General features: G+C 44.3%; 1 protein-coding gene across 1 annotated transcript in view; it reads right to left on the bottom strand.

The window, feature by feature from the left end:
- glrbb (glycine receptor, beta b) overlaps positions 1-25,541 on the bottom strand; it is a 215,513-nt gene that overhangs the window by 138,665 nt on the left and 51,307 nt on the right. Inside the window, exon 3 of the mRNA XM_080199669.1 lies at positions 4,582-4,688. Within this exon, the coding sequence (XP_080055795.1) occupies positions 4,582-4,688 (107 nt within the window). The remainder of the gene's footprint in view (positions 1-4,581; positions 4,689-25,541) is intronic.

The following is a 25,541-nucleotide window of genomic DNA, read 5'->3' as shown; positions in this document are numbered from 1 at the left end:
TAAGGAAACATTTCAGTCTCTCGAAAAGTGCTTGCATTGACATGCCTTGTTTGTGACCAGTAATTCTGCAGCACAAATGGAGAACAGGCAAAGGAGAGACTAATAGGCCTAATGACCAGGCCTTATACCCACTGGGCAGGGAGTGGAAGAATAGACAGAAATTATACAAAGGGGAGAGGTTTCACTGAGCATGGCAAAAATGAACAGATTGCTAATTGCTGTCTCTAGGTCTACTAGAACTAGCAATATAAAAATCATAGAATCTCAACACCGCAAAAAGAGGTATTTTAGTCCATCATGCCTGTGTTGACGATTTTTATGATGTGGAGATGCCGGCGTTGAACACAGTAAGCACAGTAAGAAGTCACACATCACCAGGTTAAAGTCCAAAAGGTTTATTTGGTAGCACAAGCTTTCGGAGTCTCGCTCCTTCTTCAGGTGAGTGAAGAGTTGTGTTCACAAACAAGGCACATATATAGACACAAACTCAATTTACAGGATAATGGTTGGAACGCTAGTCTTTACAGGTAATCACGTCCTAAAGGTACAGACAACGTGACTGCAGAGAGGGTTAAGCACAGGTTAAAGAGGTCTCAAGCTAGGATAGTTAGTGAGATTTTGCAAGTCCAGGCAAGTCGTGGGGGTTACAGATAGTGTGACATGAACCCAAGATCCCGGTTGAGGCCGTCCTCATGTGTGCGGAACTTGGCTATCAGTTTCTGCTCAGTGATTCTGCATTGCATGCGTCGTGAAGGTTGCCTTGGAGAACGCTTACCCAAAGATCAGAGGCTGAATGCCAGTGACTGCTGAAGTGTTCCCCGACAGGAAGAGAAAACTCCTGCCTGGTGATTGTCGAGGGTGTTGTAGCATCAGCATGGTCTCCCCGATGTACCACGCCTCAGGCCATCCATTCCTGCAGTGTATCAAGTAGACAACATTGGCCGAGTCGCAAGAGTATGTGCCGTGTACCTGGTGGATGGCGTTCTCATGTGAGATGATGGCATCCGTGTCAATGATCCGGCATGTCTTGCAGAGGTTGCTGTGGCAGGGTTGTGTGGTGTTGTGGTCACTGTTCTCCTGAAGGCTGGGTAGTTTGCTGCAGACAATGGTCTGTTTGACCCCCTTACAATCCATGATTTCCTAACTCATGAACCCACTCCTGCCATCATTCAACTGTGGACTGGATTCACCAATGAGCCAGGCTCATTGAAGCTTAAATCGTGACAAGTTTATGCTACACCGCATTTTCAGTTTAACTACGTCAAAGCTAATTTTGAGTTGTTCCATTTTTTTGAAAATCTACCAGCTTTTTTGGAATTTTTAGTTAGCTGTTGAAAGATTTCTAGTGTGACTTTTTGGATGACCGTGTTAATTTCATTCATCCCTCATATAACCTTCTGAGTTATGGAAGCATTTGATGGAACATGGATTGTATGAATGTCCTGATTGATAAGAAAAACTATTCCCTTAAGATCATGGTATCTAACCCATGAGGCGGAATTTGACGAGAATGATTATTTTAAGTCCAACCAGCATAAAAATTGGAGAGTTGCAGACCTGATTTTTTTGGGTAAGTTTTCATTACTAATCTTATGGGCTTAGACATTGAAAATATGGCTAGATAATTTCTAGCTGTTACAAGCAGTAGGCAAAGTTTAATTCGCCAGCCAGCCTAGAGAGGGAGGTCTGACAGACAGAGTGAGCGCCACCGGGTCTTTGCTACTGCAGGCAGCCTGAACACAGACCCCTGCCTCCAGTAATCACAGTGGCCTTTGGCTGATCACAAACCCCACACCACCCAGAAATGCAACCCCCGCCACCCAAACTGATCGCATCCCCCCAATGGTCACAATGCAGAACAGTAGCAGCAGGTCCTCCCTCCCTCCCTCCCTGATCTGGCTGCCCCTTCAAACCCCACTCCCAATAATTCCCACCCATCATAAGCCCCTACCCCCATAGCACCCCCCAACACTGTCCAATGCCAAGGTGCCTGGCAGGCATTACCAAGGTGTAAGGCTGGCAGTGCCAAGATATATATTTAAATAATTTATTCAGCCTCTCACCAGAAAGGTTAATTTACATGGCATTAGTGAGCCCGACATTCAATCAACCAGGCTCAATTGCCTCCATGACCTCACTAGGAAAGATTATCTCCGGCAAGGAAGAATGGGGAACAGTGGTGTTGGCCTCACCCATAGAAACAGAGGCTAATGAGGCCTCCCGGAGGCTGAGGGCAGGAGAGTGTGCCCCTTGGGTAATGCCAGGCTGGCACTGTCAGGTGGTGAATATGTGGAATGCACTACCATTGAATATAATTGAGGCCAAAATGTTGTGTGATTTCAAGAAGTTTCCAGGCTAAAGAGTTCAAGGGATATGGGGGGATGGGGAGATCAGGATTGGTGATCAGCCATACTATCATAATGAATGGCTGGGCAGGTTCAGAAGGCCCAGAACAACCTTGTGTTCCCTGAGCTGCCAAAAGCTCAATGTACCTAGTTCCTCAAGCTGCAGCACTACTGTTGCTAGGTTCACCTGGGCTCCAGTGCTGCTCCCCCAGGTTCCAGGGCTACTAATGCTATGCTCCCGCAGGCTTCAGCACTGCTGTTGCTTGGCTCCCCGTGCTCCAGCCCTACCATACCTTCAGTTCCCTCAGCACACTCACCAATAGCAGTATATAATGCTCCTCCAATCAGAGAGTGTTTCTCTCCCTTATTTATTGTTGATAGGCTCACTGGTCAGGCTATCAGCAGCAAATGTGGGCGGGAACTAGCCTGTAATTGGAGGAGCAGCTCCAATGCACATTCTTCTATTGACACTCATTTCTTTGACTGGAATTGGAAACTGGTTCAGGGGCCGTGCTGCACCTTGAACAAGCCTACTCTAAAATTATTCCTACCAATGTTTGGGTAATTAAACTTATCCAATATTACAAGTGTGTATATTTTTGCCTATCTCTGAGATATTGTGTTGGTGAGACAAAAGCAGGGAAGCCATGTTGGAGTTGTGTGAAATGTTGGTGAGGCCACAGCTAGATGCTGTGTGCAGTTCTGGTTATCGGCTGGATGTGATTACACTGGAAGGGGTGCAGAGGAGATTCACCAGAATGCTGCCTGGGATGGAACATTTAAATAATGAAGAGTGGTTGCGTAGGCTTGGATTGTTTTTGTTGGAGCAGACTGAGGGGTGACCTGATTGAGACGTAGAAGATTATGAGAAACATGGACAGAGTGGATAAGGAGCAGCTGTTCCCCTTAGTTGAATGGTCAGTCATGAGGGGACATTGGTTCAAGGTGAGGGGCAGCAGGTTTAGGGGGGATGTGAGGAAAAATATTTTTACCCTGAGGGTGATGACGGTCTGGAATGCACTGCCTGGGAGGGTGGTGGCAGGTAACCTCACATCCTTTAAAAGGTATCTAAATGAGTACTTGGCACATCAGAACATTCAGGGCCATGAGCCAAGTGCTGGCAGGTGGGATTAGGTGAGAGTTCACTTGTTTCTGATGTGTCAATGTGAACTCAATGGGTCAAAGGACCTCTTCTGCGCTGTATGATTCTATGATTCGCTTTGTTATCTCTCTCACTATATGTAGGCCTATAGAATAACCGCAGTGACATGGTCAACACTTCTTCCTTCTCACCTTTGAACAAATGAATTCTATCCTTTCCCCCTCATGAACATTTTCTCATCACAACATTGCAATGTCTTTTCTAATTAGTATTGCCACCCCAGTTCTTGTGGTATAGCGAATAGCATCCCTGCCTCTGAACTGGAAGCTCCAGGTTTAAGAACTAACCCAACACTTGATGGCCAAGGAAGATGTGTTCATAACACAATCAACCAGGTTAAATATCAACCAATTGAGGATTGAGTAATCCATAAAAATCCACCTCAAGATGTGGCATGCTGTCAAATTCTGTTTGATCCTATCCTGTGAAGCACCTTGGGGTGTTTTACCAGCTAAAAGAGGCTACAGAAATGCATGTTGTTACTATTTTTGTTGTTGCATAATAGTAAATAATGCTATGGTAAACAGGATGCTACATATGTTCCAATTGATACTAGCCAGAGCCCTATTGTGAAAGTAAAATGTATCAGTGTGATGATTGATGTCAATTATGGAAATTAGAAACATCAGTTGGATCTTCAGTTTCCCAAAAGCTTGCAAGGTATTTACAAATGTTCAGGATTTCTCACTCCAATCAGATGCCAACTTCTCAAATGATTCATGGCCATACTAGGAATGAAAATTAACTTATGCTGTTGATTATGTGCTTTCACTTACGATAAAAGTCCTTACAAAGCAACAAAACATAAAAAACAGGAGTGGAGACACATTTGGCATAATGACATTGTGACCACATATGTTGCTCCCAGAATGGAGCAGCACCTGCAGGTAATTATGATTGTCCAATCATTAATTTTATCATTGAAATTATAAAAATAATTATTTAGCATTTACCAAACTGCATTCCCACATGCTTACAGTTACTGTTTGAGACACCCTACGTAAAATGTAATCCTGATACCAAAATTCATACACTGAAAGTTTGCTATTGTTCTGAATATGATATACCACAAACCTTTGAAATTTGGCCGTATTCTTGGGTCATATGGGACAAGTAACCTGTTGAGGATGTTGCTAGTGGAATTTACAGGTACTCGCGCAAGATCTTCAGCTGTCTGCTCACTGCAACAAACAAAAGCATTTAAATGTTTAATTCACATGATCAATTTGTTTGTTCCAAGATAAGACTGTGCCAACATTTTACTAACAGATTAAAAAAAAATAAGATCAATAACATCATTTCAAAGCTCCAGTTTTGTTCATCTAGTTTTGGAGAAGGCAAAATTTCCTCAAATGAAATATTGAGAAAATGAATGGCATTGTCTTCCATCTTTACCACTAGCTTCATCCCTCTTTCTGACAATTAACTGCAAATGAACCACACCTATTTGGTGTCCTATTAGACCCTGAGGTCAGCATCCATTCATGTATTCGCTCCATCACCAAGCATGCATCCTGTTACCTTTGTAATATTGCCTCTATCAGCTCTTGTCTCAGTTCAACTGCTGCTGAAATATTTATCCTCTGTTATGTATAGATTTGACTAATCCAACGCTCTCTTAGCCAACCTCTCATCTCCCATCCTTCATGAACTTGAGCTCATCCAACATCTTGCTGCCCATATCCGAACTCCACATCAAGAGTGGAATTTTTCTACCCCACCTCATGGGAATCATAGCAGGCTGGTCACGCAGTATGCAGACTGATTTCGGGCAGCTGGAAAAGCCTGCCCCAAGTCTTATTCACTTATCATCCCATGTTAGAATATAGAACCCTACAGTGCAGAAAGAGGCCTTTCGGCCCATCAAGTCTGCACCGAACACAATCCCACCCAGGCCCTACGTCCATATCCCTACATATTTCACCCACTAATCCCTCTAACCTCCACAAAGGGGCAATTTCTTAGCATGGCCAATCAACCTAACCCTCACATCTTTGGACTGTGGGAGGAAACCGGAGTACCCGGAGGAAACCCACGCAGACACGAGGAGAATGTGCAAACTCCACACAGACAGTGACCCGAGCCAGGAATCAAACCCAGAACCCTGGAGCTGTGAAGCAGCAGTGCTAACCACTGTACTACCGTGCCGCCCAAGCAGTGTTGACTGTCCAACACTGGCTTCTGGTCTGACAATGCCTCAATATTAAAATTCTCATCCTTGTTTTCAAGTCCTACCATGGCTTTTCCCCACCCATCTCTTTCACCTCCTCCAGTCCTACAGCTGTTCTATCTATGTTCTGTTTCCTGATATGGTTGGGTTTAGATGGGAGAATAGACAATCCCCAAAATATCCTGTTTCAATCTATAGTTTCATAGTATCACACTTCAGGAAGAATGTCAAGGTCTTCAAGAGAGTGCTGAAGAGATTTTACTAGAATGATATTGGAGATGAGGACAACTGGAGAAGCCAATGTTATTCTGCTTAGAAGAGCAGGTTAAAGGGAGATTTTATCACATAATCATTACAGTACAGAAGAAGGCCATTCAGCCTTTTGAATTTGCACTGTCTCTCAAAGAGAATTTTATCTAATCTTTTCGCTCAGAGGGTGGTGAGTGAATGGAATCGGCTGCCGTCAGTGGTGGTGGAGGCGAACTCGCTGGGGTCTTTTAAAAGACTTCTGGATGAGTATATGGGATTTAATGGGATTGGATGGGATTTAATGGGATTGGGGGTTATAGATAGGTCTATGGATTGGTAGGTGTTGATGTGATCGGCGCAACTTGTGGGCCGAAGGGCCTGTTTGTGCTGTAGTGTTCTATGTTCTATGTACTCCGCCACCCTATCCCTGTAGCCTTGGACATTTTTTATTTTCATGTAGCAATCCAATTCCCTTTTCAATAATTCAACCACACCTGTCTCCACTATCCTCTCAACAAGTCTGTCCAGGCTCCAAACATCCAGAGTGAAAAATATTTTTGTCACATCACTTTTATTTCTTTTGCCCATTATTTTGGATCTGTGTCCTACAGTTCTTGATTTAGTCTTGCGCGGGAACAGTTACTCACTATTTACCCTGTACACACCTGTCAGGATATTGCATGTCTCTACCAAGTCTCCTCTGAGCCTTTGTTTTCCTTCCTGAGGAAAATAGGCACAATCTCTCCAATCTATCCTAATGACATCATTTGTTTGAATGATATGGGGTTTTGACAGAATACATCGGGACAAAATGCTTACAGTGGCAGGAGGACTGGTAACCAGATGGCGCACATACAAGTTAAATGGCAAAAATCTAAGGGAAATTTCAGAAAATGTTATTTTTATGCTATGAGTTATGATATGGAATTTGAGGCAGTGCAGTCCTTGTGTGTACTCAAGGCTGAGATAGATAGATTTTTGATCAGTAAGGGAATCAAGGGTTATCGAATGGCAGAGCAGGCTTGTAGAATTGAATGGCCTACTCCTGTTCCCATTCCTCATAACAAAAATCACCAAATTTCACTTCCATTAAAATATATGTCTTTTGTTCCCGATATTGAGTGATCCATTGTGTACTTTCAGCAATTTCCTTATTCCACATTGTTTCTGGCAGAAAAAGTAAGTAAAAATGGCAGATAATTTAAAATAACTGTATATGGGATTAACTTCTCTTCAAGGTTGTAAATACAACTGAAACAGTGCTTAAACGCTGTGAAATTTTCCTGTCCCGTCCTCCGCAGAAATCATAGTGGGTGGGGATGGACCATGCAAAAGTCCGTTGACCTTAAGCATGAATTTCTGGCCCTTGGGGTGAGTGTGGGCAGAAAATTCCACCTATGAAGTGCCTATTCAGTCAACGTTTATGGTGATCAAAATTATTCAGCTATAGTTATTCAGCCATGTTTAAATATACAGTTCTTTCAATACTTAGAAAATCCAGAAGATAGGTTGAATGGTGCAGTAAGTTAATAGAATTGCCTTCTCCTGCAACCCACGTTTGAAACCAGGAAAGGATATGGGATAAAACAACCCTCTTTCTATAACTTCAGGTATCTCTATTCAATGATATTGGATGGTTTAACCAAGTTTGTGACAAAACACTGATAACAATTCAACACCCAGAGCAATGTGTGGAAAATCCTGTTTCATTGTTCCTAAAGCACACTGGGAAGATATACCGCAAAATTGTGTAGACCCAGTTTATGAATTCCATCAGTTGGTGTCCTAGGGCTAGATCTCATATTAAACTATGGTCCCCAAAGCAGTGAGAAAAGAACAGTTGCCATGAAGTCATTGAATGGCTAAGGCAGGATTTTTGTTAGTCAGTGACAGGGGTTCCCACCTTATAAAGCTGCTAGAGGGACACAAAGTAGTCACCAAAGGTGATCACTGCTTGGAGCCAGACACCAATGTAACTGGATTTCACTGGGATTAATCTTGGCAGATCTGAAAACAGGACTGAGGGACCTGGTTTGGGAGGCAGGGGGAAGGGGTGAGGGAAGGTAAAGGGGGCATGTGTCTCTGAAGAGCACAGCAGACCTGTGAAGGATGTTCCACTCCCATCTTGATGCTGATCTGACTTGTATCTGATAATCAGGATGTGGGGAGGTGTGCAGGCTGTGTGAATCCATCTTGAAATGTTTCGGAAATATGAGGCGGGGAGTAGAAATCTGCAGCAGTAGCAGGAATCAAGTGCATGGAAACCTTAAAGGTTACATGGATGTAGAGATGGAAGTGAGGCAGAGATCCAGTTGCAGCAGCAACAGGAGGTAAAGCCTGCTGCTGCTTAATAGTGAAATGGTAGCAAGGAAAGGAGTAGAAAATCTGGGCTAGATGAATGGCAGCCAGGCTGAAGAAATATATGCAGATTTCAGAAATTCTGACCTGGATGTCTGCCAGACAAAACTCCAAGGCAGAAAGGATAAGCTATTTGTGGATTGGAGTTGTGAGGTTGGACTGCTGCAAGTTCTATCACTGCCCTTGACCTGCCAATCCCTGAGAGGAGAAGTAGGGGGCAGGATCAGTGTTGGAATGCAGAGGCATTGGTTCAGGTCATGGGCCCCACATTTTGTCATTGGTGAGGCCCCGAGGGAATAGCTTGTGACATTCCTGGGGTACAAATGAATTTAGTAGGCACATTTTTTAAAAAATCTTTATCTAACATTCCAACAAGCAGGAAGCATATTTCAACATAATGTGCATCAAAACTGTAACAACTTTGTCCAAAATGTCAATCAGCAAGATATTTCATCAAAGCAGTTATGGGATTGATTGTGCACGAGTCCGTTCCAGGAAGGCTGCAATACTCAGCTTTGGATTGATTCACATTCAGGGAAACAATCCAGGGAAGATGCCGCCAGTTGGGTCAATTCCATGCCTGCCACCCACAAGATGTGGCAAGCGGTCAGAAAAAAAATTTCCCTGACTTCAATAAAAGCAGATTTCAACTAAATTTATCACACAAGACATCAAGTGATGGAAATAAAACTGTGCAGCCTGAGATGACAATGTCAAACTAGATGGGGTAGATTTTATTCTAGCTTTCTTGATGAAAACAAGGGGCTCATTAACATGGTTCTGGTGAACAGGGTTTACACTGTACACCTTAACAAATTAACACTGTACACTTTACAACTTAACTTTCCTCAAAACAGACATTGCGGGGATCACCATTCTCGCTGGGTGTGAAAGGTGTTGGGGTTGATAATATCACCAGCATTGCAACACAGTGAGGCCTACTGATCACCAACCAAACATCCAGACCAGGAGTCAACGGACAACAAGATAAATCATTCTATTTCATTTAATGAGGATTCCAACTGTGTTCTCAGAAACAGGGCTTCACTTCCCAAACATTTGCCCACAACACTAATTTATTTTTAATTTCTATTTTGGGTCACCAAACGCAAGGGTCTTCTATTTAACTTTTCATTTCTGCCCAGCAGCTTTCATGTAATTCCCATTAGTTTTGGGCAGGGGACAGTGCAGCACTATCTAACTTTGATATCAGACTGACAGTGTCTCAGGTTGAACACTCAATTGTCCGACTGGATATTCCTCCTGTCACACCCTCCACAAACATACCAAGAGTTAAAACCCACTTTGATAAATCTGCCAGTATCTCTGTGGTGTCTCTGCTCTGAGCTCATGCTTTTTTGCGCAGCTTGCCGAATATGAAATGTAATACAGAATCACTATTTTATGTACCTGCACATGAACCATGTTTCATTCTACAGTGTCACTTGATATATCATGATAATAACTTTATACTTTCTCCACAAGTAAGCTTAGATCACTGCGCTCTGTGTCACATATCACAACCCCAACACAGAATTAGGATTACCTGCCATTCTACAACACATGAGGTATTCCTGAAGTACTTGGGAGGCAGAAGCTTCATTTGGATAACGACGTGCAGAGTCAGTTTTAAGGGACTAAACACATTCTCGATCCAATAGTGCAGATGAATGGGGAGGGATGTATAGACATAGTATACAGTCCTTGAATGCTGATGGTCATGCAACATCAGCAAAACATCATGGCCTTCAAACAAGCAAAGAGAAGGGAGATGGTGGAGGAAGAAGGCATGATACTAGACACACCAAACTCCCAATGAATATCTGCATTTCTAAAATGTAGAACTACATCCCATACATCGCAACATCCTGGGTCTATGGTCAGCTGTTGAGGAAATCTGGTTGCCACAGACTATTAGTAAGAACATTGCTGCATAATACTCTGCCTCTCGCTATGACACAGGATGGAATTTTAATCTGGTGTCAGCAGGTGTCGATGCCTACAGCAGATTAATAGACCAAGAAATGCCGACACGTTTGGAAGCCAGCAGGACCTTTTTGACTTCTGCATTTAACTCAAGCATAGTTAATTGAGCCTGGGAAGGCCCCTGGGGCGAGTGGGTCTGCCTGTTATAGATGCTAAAAGAATTTGAGTGCAACTTTAATACTTGGGGTAAAGCTGCTTTTGGGTGGCCAACATGCTTTGGGTGGGATGCAGGAATTTGCACGAGGGAGGCAATTCAGAACCAACAAGTGGGGAAATGGGGCAATAAGCTTTGACAGGCCTTCTACTTGTTGACCCAATCAGAGGCCAAGCAGCTCTGGAGCTTGACAGTGCTGCTGACAGAGGTGGCCACTGCCTAGGTAGCAAGGAAAAAATGAAGGTGTCTCCATTTCTAAGCACCGTCAGAAAGGTGAGCATTAAATAAATCTCCAAGCAAGGAGATCCAGAAGAACATTGGGGAAACCTCTCCAGTGGCACTGGGGCATTATTTGCAGCCAGCAGCCCCTCCCTGTGATGTTCAGTTGTCTTAAAGCTGTTGACTAGGCATGAAACTGTCTAACATTTCCTGGCTAAGTGTCCAGATAAGTCCCACCTATATGGCTCAAGTCTCAAGTGTAAGCTCAGGACTGGAGACATTTGTGGAGGGTCCAGGTCAACAGGAATCAGCCCATAGACAGTTTTAACTTCCCAGGCTACTTCTATGTATGTCTAACAACAGGACCTCTACTGGGTCCTGACACATGGCTTCTAGCATATGTGCCATCCAACAATGCAGAAATTGGAAGACTTTGGTCAACGTGTGTACAAAGGTTAAACTGCAAATATCCAAAGTCTCAGAAAGATACTGAGAATGTCACGTTGTAAATAGTTAAACTTTCAACTGTCCATTTACTTCCAAGAAAGAATAGATCTTGGGAGCGATCTTAACATTGCGCCCCAATGACTGATGGGTTGGGTGAGCTGGCCAGTAAAATCACTCGAGAGCTGAGAAATCAATCACCAGTCACGATCTTACTGGCACCAGATAACCAGCGAGGCCAGCCTCATGTCCATTTCCAGTGTGAGGCTGAATAAATTATACTGAAATACTATTTTACACTAATGAGCCCAGGATGTAATCATCTGGACTCACTTGCCTGTGTGACCTCACGGGGAGAGGTTCTCTCTGACGAGAATTACAGCTGGCCCCAGCAACAGGTACCACTCGTGATGGCCTTGCTGGTAGAACCTGAGGTAATTGAGGCCCCCTTGGGGTGGTTGGAGGCAAGGAGAGGTGTGGGGGGTGCCCACCTTGTGCAGTGCCAGCCTGGCAGTGCTAGGTGGGAAGTGTAAAGCCATCCGCTGACTCCATCTACACTCCCCACTATCTCAGAAAAGCAGCCGTAATAATCAAGGACCCCACACACCCCAGGCATACTCTCTTCCACCTTCTTCTCTCAGGAAAAAGATACAAAAAGTCTGAAAGCATGTATCAACTGATTCAAGAACAGCTTCTTCCCTGTTGTTATCAGACTTTTATATGGACCTACCAAATATTAATGATGTTTCTCTACACCCAAGTTATGATTCTATCACTATATTCTACACCCTCTCCTTTCCTTCTCCCCTATGTACTGTATGAACAGTATGTCTTGTCTGTATGGTGTGCAAGGAATAATACTGTTCACTGCATCTCAAAACATGTGAGAATAATTATTCAATCAAGTACTGTGTTTTTTTTCTTCATTCATGGGATGTGGGTGTTGCTGGCTAGGCCGGCATTTGTTTGCCTACCTGACTGCTGTGGAGGGCATTTAAGACTCAACCACATTGCTGTGACTCTGGAGTCATGAGTAAACCAGATGAGGTAAGGACAGCAGATTTCGTTCACTTAAGGACATCAGTAAACCAGATGAGTTTTAACGTCAATCAAGAATGGTTGCATGGTCATCATTAGACTCTTAATTCCAGATTTTTATTGAATTCAGATTTCAACATCTGCCCTGGTGGGATTTAGAACATAGAACATAGAACACTACAGCACAAACAGGCCCTTTGGCCCACTAGTTGCGCCGATCACTTGTATATCTACTAAGCCATAGACCTATCTATAACCCCCAATCCCATTAGATCCCATATACTCGTCCAGAAGTCTTTTAAAAGACCCCAGTGAGTTCGCCTCCACCACCACCGACGGCAGCCGATTCCATTCACTCACCACCCTCTGAGTGAAAAACTTACCCCTTAACCCGGGTCGCCAGAGCATTACCCTGAGTCTCTGGATTACTAATCCATTGATAATAGCAATATACCACTGCCTCCTAAAGCTAACTTTATAGCTTAACTAGTTAAACCATTAAATATAACTACAGTAGTTAAATAGTTAAGTAGTTAAATAAAATACAATAAAGATAGCAGTGCAGGCTATATATTGTAGCTGCAACATGTGGGCATCTGTGTGATCCATAGAATCAAAAAACCTTACAGTGCAGAAAGAGGCCCTTCAGCCCATCGAGTTCGCTCTGAATGCAATCCCAACAAGGCCCTACCCCCATATCTCTACATATTATACCCACTAATCCCTCTATCCCTCTAAGGGGCAATTTCTTAGCATGGCCAATCAACCTAACTCACACATCTTTGGACTGTGGGAGGAAATCAGAGTACCCGGAGGAAACCCACGCTGACACAAGGAGAATGTGCAAACTCCACACCGACAATGACCTGAGCCAGGAATCGAACCCAGGGCCCTGGAGCTATGAAGCAGCAGTGCTAACCACTGTGCTACCATGCCGCACATCTACAGTGTCTGCAGCTTCAGGATCATTGGCTCAGAGTTGATAAGTTAGTGTTTGGACTTTGGAAACTCCAACGCATCAGAAAGACGGAGAGTTACCCGGACACTTTTTCAAGACAGTCCCTTAGGCTAAGAATTGTGTGCTCTGCTTCATGGAGATATGGCTCATTCCTGCTTCACCGATCTGTGCTCTATGATCAGAGGGCATCTCAATCCACTGAATGGACTGTACAGCGGCCTCAGGTAAGGCAAGAGGTGGTGGGGTCTGCTTCCTAATCAACACCTCATGGTGCCTCAACGTAGCAACACTGGTGAGTTTCTGCTCCCCGGACCTAGAATACCTGGCACTAAAATGCCGCCCCTACTACCTTCCGCGGGAGTTCACCTCCGTTATCTTGATGGCAACGTAAAAGGAAAGAAGACTGTGCGGGACGAAACGTACATCACCACAATTGGCCTTGAAACAAACATCCTGAGGCCTTTTTCATCATGGCCAGGGACTTCAATCAGGCCAAGCTCAAGAGCATACAACCACGTTACCACCAACACATCTCCTGTTCCACCAGAAACCCAAACATCCGAGAGCACTGCTGCACAAATGTCAAATATGCCTACCGCTCAATTGCTCACTCACACTTTGGCAAATCAGACCATATGACTGTGTTTCTGCTCCCAGCTTACAAGCAAAAACTCACTGGGGAGAATCTGTCAAAGAAAGTTGTGCAATGTTGATCTAAGAAATTGGATAATCTCCTGTGGGACTGCTTAGAGTCATTGGGTTGGTCAGCACTTAAAATCTCTGTGGCCAGCCTGAACAAGTACGCCACTACAGTAACTAAGTTCATTAGTAAGTATGGAGCAGACTGTGCGCCAAAGAAGCAAATCTGCATGTTTCTCAACTGGAAACAGTGGGTGAACAGGGACACAGTAAGAAGTCTGACAACACCAGGTTTAAGTCCAACCAATTTATTTGATAGTAAACTCACAAGCTTTCGAGGTTAACCTCTTCGTCAAGTGAATGGAGAGTTCTGGCCTCAGACAGAGCATATAAAGCACAGACAGTTTACAGATTACTGATTAGAATGCAAATCTTTACACCTAACCTGCTATTCAAGTCTTAAAGTGGCCGACAATGTGAGTGGAAGGAGCCTCACCCAAGTTCCTCACACATGAGGACGGTCTCAACAGGGATCTTGGGTTCATGTCGCACTATCTGTAACCCCCGTGACTTGCCTAGGTTTGTTAAACCTCACTTACTGTACTGTCTGGAGACAATACACATCTCTTTAACCTGTGATCAGTACTCCTTCCACTCACATTGTTGGCCACTTTAAGACTTGAATAGCAGGTTAGGTGTAAAGATTCGCATTCTAATCAGTAATCTGTTACCTGTCTGTGCTTTATATGCTCTGTCTGAGGCCAGAACTCTCCATTCACCTGACAAAGGGGTTAACCTCGAAAGCTTGTGAGTTTACTATCAAATAAATCGGTTGGACTTAAACCTGGCGTTGTCAGGCTTCTTACTGTGTTTACCCCAGTCCAACGCCGGTATCTCCACATCATGAACAGGGACATCCACTGCTTGCTGAAGTCTAGGTCTGAGGTTTTCAAGTCAGGTGACCCTATACAAGAAATGATGTGGAGATACTGGCATTGGATTGGGGTGAACACGGTATGAGGTCTCACAACACTAGGTTACAGTCTAACAGATGTATTTGGAAGCACAAGCCACGAGCCATTAGAGCGCTGCCCCTTCATCAGGTAAGTGGGAGTTCTGTTCACAAACAGGGCATATAAAGACACAAACACAATTTACTAAATAATGGTTGGAAGGCGAGTCTTTACAGGTATTCAAGTCTTAAAGGTACAGACAATGTGAGTGGAGAGAGGGTTAAGCACAGGTTACGGAGATGTGTGTTGTCTCCAGCCACGGCAGTTAGTGAGATTTTGCAAGCCAGGTAAGTTATGGGGGTTACAGATAGTGTTACATGGACCCAAGATCCCAGTTGAGGCCGTCCTCGTATGTGGAACTCAGCTATCAGTTTCTGTTCAGCAATTCTGCATTGTCCTGTGTCATGAAGATTGCTTTGGAGAACGCTTACCCAAAGATCAGAGCTGAATGCCCATGACTGCTGAAATGTTCCCCAACAGGAAGAGAATACTCCTGTCTGGTGATTATCGAGCGGTGTTCATTCATCCGTCGTTGTAACGTCTGCATGGTCTCCCCAATGTACCATGCCTCGTGACATCCTTTCCTGCAGCATATCAGGTAGACAACATTGGCCAATTTGCAAGTGTATGTGCCGTGTACCTGGTGGATGATGTTTTCAAGTGAGATGATGGCATCTGTGTCGATGATCCAGCACATCTTGCAAAGGTTGCTGTGGCAGGGTTGTGTGGTGTCGTCGTCACTGTTCTCCTGAAGGCTGGGTAGTTTGCTGCAGACAATGGTCTGTTTGAGGTTGTGTAGTTGTTTGAAGACAAGAAGTTGGGGTGCGGGGATGGCCTCGGCAACACATTGAAGGCTCCGGAGAAGATGTTGTAGCTTCTCTGCTCCAGTTACCTGCAGCTCTGACCAAAGAACACACTCGTCAACTTAACAAACATATCAAGACCTTTGTTCTGGAACTTCACAGCACCCTCCACGTCTCATCCCACGTACTCCCCACACTGGAAATCTCTACTCCTGAAAATACACAAGGCCAACATACCCGGCTGTCCCATCGTATCAGGCAAAGAGACCCTGTGCGATTACCTGTCTGGCTATGTCGAAGGCATCCTGAAACCCACTGTACAAAGATCCCCCAGCTTTAGCAAGTACACTTCGGAACTCAGCACTCAGTTGAACCAGGAGCACTCATCGTCACAATGGATGTCTCAGCCCTCTACACCAGCATTCCCAACAGTGATGGCATTGCTGCAACTGCCTCAGTACAACTGCCAATCTCCAGATGCAATTTTACAACTCAACCGTTTCATCCTGGACCACAATGTCTTCACCTTAAATAACCAGTTCTTCAACCAGACACATGGAACAACCATGGGGAACAAATTCGCACCTCAATACGCCAACATCTTCATATACGGGTTCAAACAAGACCCTTCACCATACAGAACCTTCAACCGATTCTATACACTAGATATATCAATGACATTTTCTTCCTTTGGACTCATGGTGAACAATCACTGAAACAACTATATGATGACATCAACAAGTTCCATCCCATTGTTATGGACTACTCTCCGGAATCGGTTGCATTCTTGGACACACAAATCTCCATCAAGGAAGGTTACCTCAACACTTCACTGTACCACAAGCCTACTAATAACCTCATAATGTTCCACACCTCCAGCTTCCATCCTAAACATGTTAAAAAAGCCAACCCATACAGATAAGCCCTCCATATTCAAGGAGAAGCTACTGCGAGTCCTTGATAAATATGTACCTGTTAGGCAGGGAGGAAGTGGTCGAGCCAGGGAACTGTGGTGTTCTAAGGAAGTTGAATCTCTGGTGAAGACGAAGAAGGAGGTTTATGTAAAGATGAGACGTGAAGGCTCAGTTAGGGCACGGGAGAGTTATAAATTAGCCAGGAAGGAGCTAAAGAGAGAGTTAAGCAGAGCTAGAAGAGGACTTGAGAAGACTTTGGCAGATAGGATCAAGGAAAATCCTAAAGCTTTCTACAGGTATGTCAAGAATAAAAGATTGGTTAGGGCAAGATTAGAGCCAGTCAGAGACAGCAGTGGGAAGTTGTGCGTGGAGCCTGAAGAGATAGGAGAGGCACTGAATGAGTATTTTTCGTCAGTATTCACGCAGGAAAAAGTCAGTGCAGTCAAGGAGAATACTGCAGTACCAGATAGTAGACTAGACGGGATTGAGGTACAGAAGGAAAAGGTGTTAGCAATTCTTGAGAGTATGAAAATAGGTAAGTCCCCTGGGCCGGATGGGATTTACCCTAGGATTCTCTGGGATGCGAGGGAAGAGATTGCAGCACCTTTGGCTTTGATCTTCATGTCGTCATTGGCTACAGGTATAGTGCCAGAAAACGGGAGGATAGCAAATGTTGTCCCCTTGTTCAAGAGGGGGATTAGAGACCATCCTGGGAATTATAGACCGGTGAGTTTTACTTCTGTTGTGGGCAAAGTTTTGGAAAGTATTATAAGGGATAGGATTTATAATCATCTCGAGGGAAATAAATTGATTAGGGATAGTCAACACGGTTTTGTGAAGGGTAGGTCGTGCCTCACAAACCTTATCGAGTTTTTTGAAAAGGTGACCAAAGAGGTGGATAAGGGTAAGGCAGTTGACGTGGTGTATATGGATTTTAGCAAAGTGATAAGGTTCCCCATGGTAGGCTACTGCAGAAAATGCAGATGCATGGGATTGAGGGTGATTTAGCAATTTGGATCAGGAATTGGCTAGCTGATAGAAGACAGAGGGTGGTGGTTGATGGGAAATATTCAACCTGGAGTTCAGTTACAAGTGGTGTACCTCAAGGATCTGTTTTGGGGCCACTGCTGTTCGTCATTTTTATAAATGACCTCGATGAGGGTGTAGAAGGATGGATTAGTAAATTTGCTGACAACACCAAAGTCGGAGGAGTTGTAGACAGTGAGGATGGATGTTACAGTTTGCAGAGGGACATAGATAAGCTGCAGAGCTGGGCTGAGAGGTGGCAAATGGAGTTTAATACAGAAAAGTGTGAGGTGATTCACTTTGGTAAGAATAACAGGAGTACAGAATATAGGGCTAATGGAAGGACTCTTAGTAGTGTTGTCGAGCAGAGAGATCTCGGGGTACATGTGCATAGCTCCCTGAAAGTTGGCACCCAGGTTGATAAAGTTGTTAAGAAGGTGTACGGTGTGTTAGCTTTTATTGGTAAAGGGATTGAATTTCGGAGTCGTGAGGTCATGTTACAACTGTACAAAACTCTGGTGTGGCCGCACTTGGAGTATTGCGTACAGTTCTGGTCACCGCATTATAAGAAAGATGTGGAGGCATTGGAAAGAGTGCAGAGGAGGTTTACCAGGATGTTGCCTGGTACGGTGGGAAGGTCTTATGAGGAAAGGCTGAGGGACTTGAGGTTATTTTCATTGGAGAGAAGAAGGTTACAAGGTGAACTAACTGAGGCATACAAGATGATCAAAGGATTGGATAGGGTGGAAAGTGAGAGCCTTTTTCCTTGGATGGTGATGGCTAACATGAGGGGACATAGCTTTAAATTAAGGGGTGGTAGTTATAGAATGGATGTCAGAGGTAGGTTCTTTACTCAGAGGGTAGTAAGGTCGTAGAATGCCCTGCCTGCAGCAGTTGTGGACTCACCAACTTTAAGGGCGTTCAAATGGTCAGTGGATAGGCATATGGATAACATTGGAATAGTTTAGGTTAGAGGGTCTTTAGATTGGTTCCACTGGTTGGCGCAACATTGAGGGCTGAAGGGCCTGTACTGCGCTGTAATGTTCTATGTATACACAGGATGTGGAGTTCCGTAACAGACACCTCCAGACGCTGAAAGATGCCCTCATAAGAACAGGATATGGCGCTCAACTTATCGATCGAGAGCTCTGACGTGCCACGGCGAAAAACCACACCAACCTCCTCAGAAGACAAACACGGGATACGGTGGATGGAGTACTCTTCATCGTCCAGTACTTCCACAGAGTGGAGAAGCTATGACATCTTCTCTGGAGTCTTCAACACGTCATCGATGAAGACGAACAGCTTGCCAAGGCCATCTCCACACACCCACTTCTTGCCTTCAAACAACCGCACAACCTCAAACGACCATTGTCTGCAGCCTTCAGGAGAACAGTGACCACGACGCCACACAACCCTGCCACAGCAACCTCTGCAAGACAGACCGGATCATTGACACGGATGCCATCATCTCACATGAGAACATCATCCACCAGGTACACGGTACATACTCTTGCAACTCCGCCAACATTGGCTACCTGATACACTGCAGGAAAGAATGTCCCAAGGCATGGTACATTGGGGAGACCATGCAGACGCTACAACAACAAATGAATGAACACTGCTCGACAATCACCAGGCAGGAGTGTTTTCTTCCTGTTGGGGAACACTTTAGCAGTCACGGGCATTCAGCCTCTGATAAGCGTTCCCCAAGGTGGCCTTCACAAAACATGACAACCCAAAATCGTTGAGCAGAAACAGATAGCCAAGTTCCACACACATAAGGATAGCCTCAACCAGGATCTTGGATTCATATCACACTATCTGTCACCCCCACGGCTTACCTGGGCTTGCAAAATCTCACTAACTGTCCTGGCAAAATCTCACTAACTTTTTAACCTGAGCTTAATCCCCTCTCTACTCACATTGTTTGTGCCTTTAACATAAGAACTAGGAGCAGGAGTAGACCATCTGGCCCCTCGAGCCTGGTCCTCCATTCAATAAGATCATGGCTGACCGTTTTGTGGACACAGCTCCACTTCCCCGCCCGCTCACCATAACCCTTAATTTCTTTACTGTTCAAAAATTTATCTATCCTTGCCTTAAGAACATTCACTGAGGTAGCCTCAACTGCTTCACTGGGCAGGGAATTCCACAGATTCACAACCCTTTGTGTGAAGAAGGTCCTCCTCAACTCAGTCCTAAACCTGCTTCCTCTTATTTTGAGGCCATGCCCCCAGTTCTAGTTTCAGTGCCAGTGGAAGCAACTTCCCTGCTTCTATCTTATCTATTCCCTTCATAATCATAATAGTTTCCATAAGACCTCCCATCATTCTTCTGAATTCCACTGAGTACAGCCCCAGTCTACTCAGTCTCTCCTCATAATCCAACCCTCTCAACTCCAAAATCAACGGAAGGAATCTCCTCTGCACCCCCTCCAGTGCCAGTATATCCTTTTCTCAAGTAAGGAGACCAAAACTGTACACAGTACTCCAGGTGTGGCCTCACCAGCACCTTATACAGCTGCAACATAATCTCGCTGTTTTTAAACTTCATCCCTCTCACAATGAAGGACAAAATTCCATTTGCCTTCTTAATTACCTGCTGCACCTGCAAACCAACTTCTTGAGATTCCTGCACAAGGACACCCAGGTCCCTCTGCACAGCAGCATGCTGCAATTTTTTTACCATTTAAATAGTAGTCCATTTTGCTGTTATTCCAGCCAAAATGGATGACCTCACATTTACCAACATTGTGCTCCAAACGCCAGACCCTCGCCTACTCACTTAGATTATCCATATCCCTTTGCAGACTTGCAGCGTCCTCTGCACACTTTGCTCTTCCACCTATCTTAGTGTCATCTGCGAATTTTGACACACTACACTTTGTTCCCAACTCCAAATCATCTATGTAAATCATAAACATTTGCAGTCCCAACATTGATCCCTGAGGCACAGCACTAGTCACTGATCGCCAACCAGAAAAACACCCATTTACCCTCACTCTTTGCTTTCAGTTAGTTAACCAATCCATGCTAATACATTACCCAGCTCCAACGCACTCTTCCCTGATGAGCTCAATGCATTCTATGCCCGTTTTGAACAAGAGATCAGTGACAGCATTCCACCCCAGAAGCCTCGAATGAACTTATATCTGAGGTCACCATCGCAGCTATCATGGCAGCTTTCTCGAAAATCAACCCACAGAAAGTGACTAGCCCAGACAGGGTAGTCAGGCGAGCACTCTGATCCTGTGTGGATCAGCTGGTGGGGGTATTCATAGACATCTTCCTCCTCTCTTTACAACAATCTGAGGTATTATCTGTTTCAAGAAGTTGGCTGTCATCCTGGTACCAAAGAAAACCAAGCAGCGTGCATTCATGACTATCATCTGGTGGCTCTGACATCCATCATCATGAAGTGCTTCAAAAGGTTAATCATGGCATGAATCGATTCCAGCCTCCCGGATTGCCTGGATTCATTACAGTTTGCCTACCGGCAAACAAGTCCACAGCAGACACCATCTCCCTGGCCCTGCACTCTAGATAACACCTAGATAACAAAGACACCTATGTCACTCTCCTATTTATTGACCACAGCTCAGCCTTTAACACATATGACTGTGTGGCCAAATTCCCTTCCAATTCGATTTTCAGGTTTACTGGTGACACCACCATAGTGGGTCAGATCTCAAACAACGACGAGACAGAGTACAGGAATGAGATGGAGAATTTGGTGAGCTGGTGCGGCAACAATAATCTCTCCCTCAGTATCCTACGAAACTCATCTCCAAACTCCGTGGCCTGGGCCTCAGCTCCTCCCTCTGCTACTGGGTCTTGAACTTGATTTGAATTGATTTACTATTGTCACATGTATTTGTACATAGTGAAAAGTATTGTTTCTTGCACGCTATACAGATAAAGCATACCGTTCATAGAGAAGGAAGCAAGTATGTAGTGCTATAGTCATAGCTAGAATGTAGAAAAATATCAACATAATGCAAGCTAAGTCCATTTAATAGTCTGACAGCAGCTGGGAATAAACTGTTCTTGAGTTGGTTGGTACATGACCTCAGACTTTTGTGTCTTTTTCTGATGGAAGAAGGTGAGAGAGAGAATGTCTGGGGTGCGTGGGGTCCTTAATTATGCTGCCTGCTTTGCCGAGGCAGTCAGAAATGTAGACAGAGTCAATGGATGGGAGTCTGGTTTGCGTGATGGATTGGGCTCCATTCACGACCTTTTGCAGTTCCTTGCAGAATTGGGCAGAGCAGGAGCCATACCAAGCTGTGATTAAATCAGAAAGAATGCTTTCTATGATGCATCTATAAAAGTTGGTGAGTGTCGTAGCTGACATGCCAAATTTCCTTAGTCTTCTGAGAAAGTAGAGGCATTGGTGGGCTTTCTCAACTATAGTGTCGGCATGAGGGGACCAGGACAGGTTGTTGGTGATCTGATCACCTAAAAACTTGAAGCTCTCGACCCTTTCTACTTCATCCCCATTGATGTAGACAGGGGCATGTTCTCCTCTATGCTTTCTGAAGGCAATGTTTTATTGACACTGAGGGAGAAATTATTGTTGCCGCACCAGCTCACCAGATTCTCTATCTCATTCCTGTACTCTGTCTTGTCATTGTTTGAGATCCGACCCACTATGGTGGTGTCACCAGCAAGTTTGAAAATCGAATTGAAGGGAATTTGGCCACACAATCACATGTGTTTAAGGAGTATAGTCTGGGGCTGAGAACACAGGCTTGTGAGGCACCGGTGTTGAGGAAGATCTTGGAGGAGGTGTTGTTGCCTATCCTTACAGATTGTGGTCAGTGAGTTAGGAAGTTCAGGATCCAGTCACAGAGGGAGGTGCCAAGGCCCAGGCATTTGGAGATGAGTTTTGTGGGAATAATGGTGTTGAAGGCTGAGCTGTAGTCAATAAAAAAAGTCTGACATAGGTGTCCTTGTTATCTAGGTGTTCCAGGGTTGACTGCAGGGTCAGGGAAATGGCATCTGCTATGGACATTTTGCAGTGATAGGCAAACTGTAATGGATCCAGATAGTGCGGGAGGATGGAATTGATTTGTACTATGACTAGTCTTCCAAAGCACTTCCTAACCAACAGACCACAATCAGTAAAGAGAGGCAACAAAATCTCCTCCACGATCATCCTCAACACCGGTGCCCTACAAGGCTGTGTCGTCAGCCCCCTACTATACTTGTACACCTATGATTGTGTGGCTAAATTCCCGTCCAACTTGGTTTTCAAGCTGATGATGACACTACCGTAGTGAGTCGGATCTCAAACAATGACGAGACAGAGTACAGGAATGAGATAGAGAATCTGGTGAACTGGTGCAACAACAATAATCTCTCCCTCAATGCCATCAAAACAAAGGAGATAGTTATCGACTTCAGGAAGCACAGAGGAGAACATGCCCCTGTCTACATCAATGGGGATGAGATAGAAATGGTAGAGAGCTTCAAGTTTTTAAATGTCCAGCTCACCAAGAACCTGTCTTTGTCCCCCCATGCTGACACTATAGTTAAGAAAGCCCACCAACGCCTCTACTTTCTCAGAATTTTAAGGAAATTTGGCATGTCAGCTACAACTCCAACCAACATTTATAGATGCACCATAGAAAGCATTTTTTCTAGCTGTATCACAATTTGGCAAGGCTCCTGCTCTGCGCACTTCTATTTGGCTCTAGGTTAACTGACACCTTCTTTGCATAGTAAAAGTCTTGCCTGGGCTTGCAACATCTCACTTACTGTCCTGTCTGGAGACAATACACATCTCTAACCTATGCTGAATGCTATCTCCACTCACGTTGTCTGCACCTTTAAGACTTGATTAGCTGTAAAGACTCGCATTCTAATCAGTATTCTGTAAACTGAGTGTGTGCTTTTATATGCTCTGTTTGTGATCAGAACTCCCCACTCACATAACGAAGAGGCAAAGCCCCGAAAGCTAGCGGTGTTTGCTACCAAATAAACCTGTTGGACTTTAATCTGGTGTTGTGAGACTCCTTACTGTGCAGCAAACAACAAAATGCCACCCAATCCACCACTCAAACCAACCTCCCATCCAATGATTCTGTCTACACTTCCCACTGCCTCGGAAAAACAGCCAGTATAATTAAGGACCCCGCGCACCCCGGATATTCTCTCTTCCATCTTCTTCCTTCAGGAAAAAGATGCCAATTGACTCAAGAACAGCTTCTTCCATGCTGCCACCAGACTTCTGAGTGGACCTACTTCACACTAAGTTGATCTTTCTCTACACCCTATCTATGACTGTAATACTGCATTTTGCACTCTCTCCTTTCTTTCTCTGTGAACGGTATGCTTTGTCTGTATAGCATGCAACAAACAATACTTTTCACTGTATACTAATACATGTGACAATAATAAATCAAATCATATCAAACATTTCTGAAATAGTCTGTGATTAGGAACAGAAGAGTGACTGTGACACAGGTAAAGGGACTCAGAAGGTAGCAATGAAGGCAATTGTCCAAAAGGTTTGAGGTTCTTGCAGCTTTTGTGGATCAGAGCAGGATGGATGAGCAAGTTGGCCATGGCTCCATGGTTCAGGGAACCATTTAAGTGGGAAAATAGAAAGGAATGTAGTTATAGTAGGACAATAACATTGGAGATAGATACTGCTCTCTGCAACCAGGAGCATGAGGTTGGGAAGCCATGTTGCCTGCTGTGGACATCTCAAGGCTGAAGGTAAGTTAGAGGAATGGTGCAGTTGTTATGGTCCACCTGGGTTCAAATAGGTTGACTAAGATTCTTTGAAATAAGTTTTGCAAAGGAGGAGCAAAATAAAAATGCAGAATGGCAGAAGATAATAATCCCTGGATTACTACCTGAGCCAAAAGAAAATACACATAGGTCAGAATTTAACATCTCTGCCCCGCCCCAGTGGATTCTGAGGCATATATTGCATATGCAGGATTTCCTTTGGGATCATGGCCACACTGACCCAAACACAATTTTATGGGAGGGTGGGTCGGGTCTCTGATGGGAAGCCTACCTCTGCTCCTATTAAGGCCCTTAAGTAGCCACTTAAAGGCCTTTGCCCACCCAGTATCAGCTTTCAGGCTCATGAATGCCAGTTGAATCAGGGTTCAAACATTCTCGATCTTGGGTGGAAAGGTGGGGGGGAATATGCACCTAAATTTGAACGCCTCTTCAAATTTGGTGTGCACTCCCCTTAGGAATCTGAGAACTGGGGCTCTCCCCTCACCCCTTCTTGGTTAACACTGCTGCCTCACAGCGCCAGGTACCTAGGTTCAATTTCAGCTTTGGGTTACTAGGTGACTGCCTGTGCAGCATTTGCACATTCACCCACGTGTCTGAGCCTGTGTGGAGTTTGCACGTTCTCCCGTGTCTATGCATGTTTTCCCCAAGTGCTCTGGTTTCCTCCCACAGTCCAAAGATGTGTCAGTTAGTTGGATTGGCCATGATCAATGTGCCAGGTTATGGGGTTAGGGCAGGTTTTGGGCCTAGGTGGAGTGCTCTTTCGAAGGATCAGTAAAGACTTAATGGGCTGAATAGCCTCATCTGCACCATACAAATTCTGGAAGGGTTTTGGCATTTGACGATAATAATGCATCGGACAGTAAAATCCATGCAGAGAATAATAATAAATAAAATGAATTTACTTTTTTCTGAATGTAATGAGCATCTGCTAAGTGATGGATGAACTAGTGGTACAAATAGAGATATAAAATGTGGTTACAAGGTGTCCAAAATTGGGAAATAAATATCCCAAGTACACAACATTTGGAAAAGGGAGACAGAATAGAAAAGTAGCGTGATAATAAAGTGTGGCTGACATTCATGAGAAGGGATCATGCCTCAAAAAAAATCAAGATGTAATATCAGTATGATATGGGTAGCAATTAGCAATACCAAGAAGTAGAAAATGCTGGAAGACCATAAGCTTATGGTCGCCCTATTAACAGTTATGTCATTGAGCAGAACATTAAATAAGAAATTATTAGAACTTGCAACAAAAAGTTGTGGAGGAATCTAATCTTCATCTAGACTGTGGAAATCAAATCA

Source organism: Carcharhinus amblyrhynchos, chromosome 1 (assembly GCF_965287045.1).
Source record: "Carcharhinus amblyrhynchos chromosome 1, sCarAmb.v2.hapA, whole genome shotgun sequence".
Taxonomy (NCBI): Eukaryota; Metazoa; Chordata; class Chondrichthyes; order Carcharhiniformes; family Carcharhinidae; genus Carcharhinus; species Carcharhinus amblyrhynchos.
This window is presented reverse-complemented; position numbering and strand designations above follow the sequence as displayed.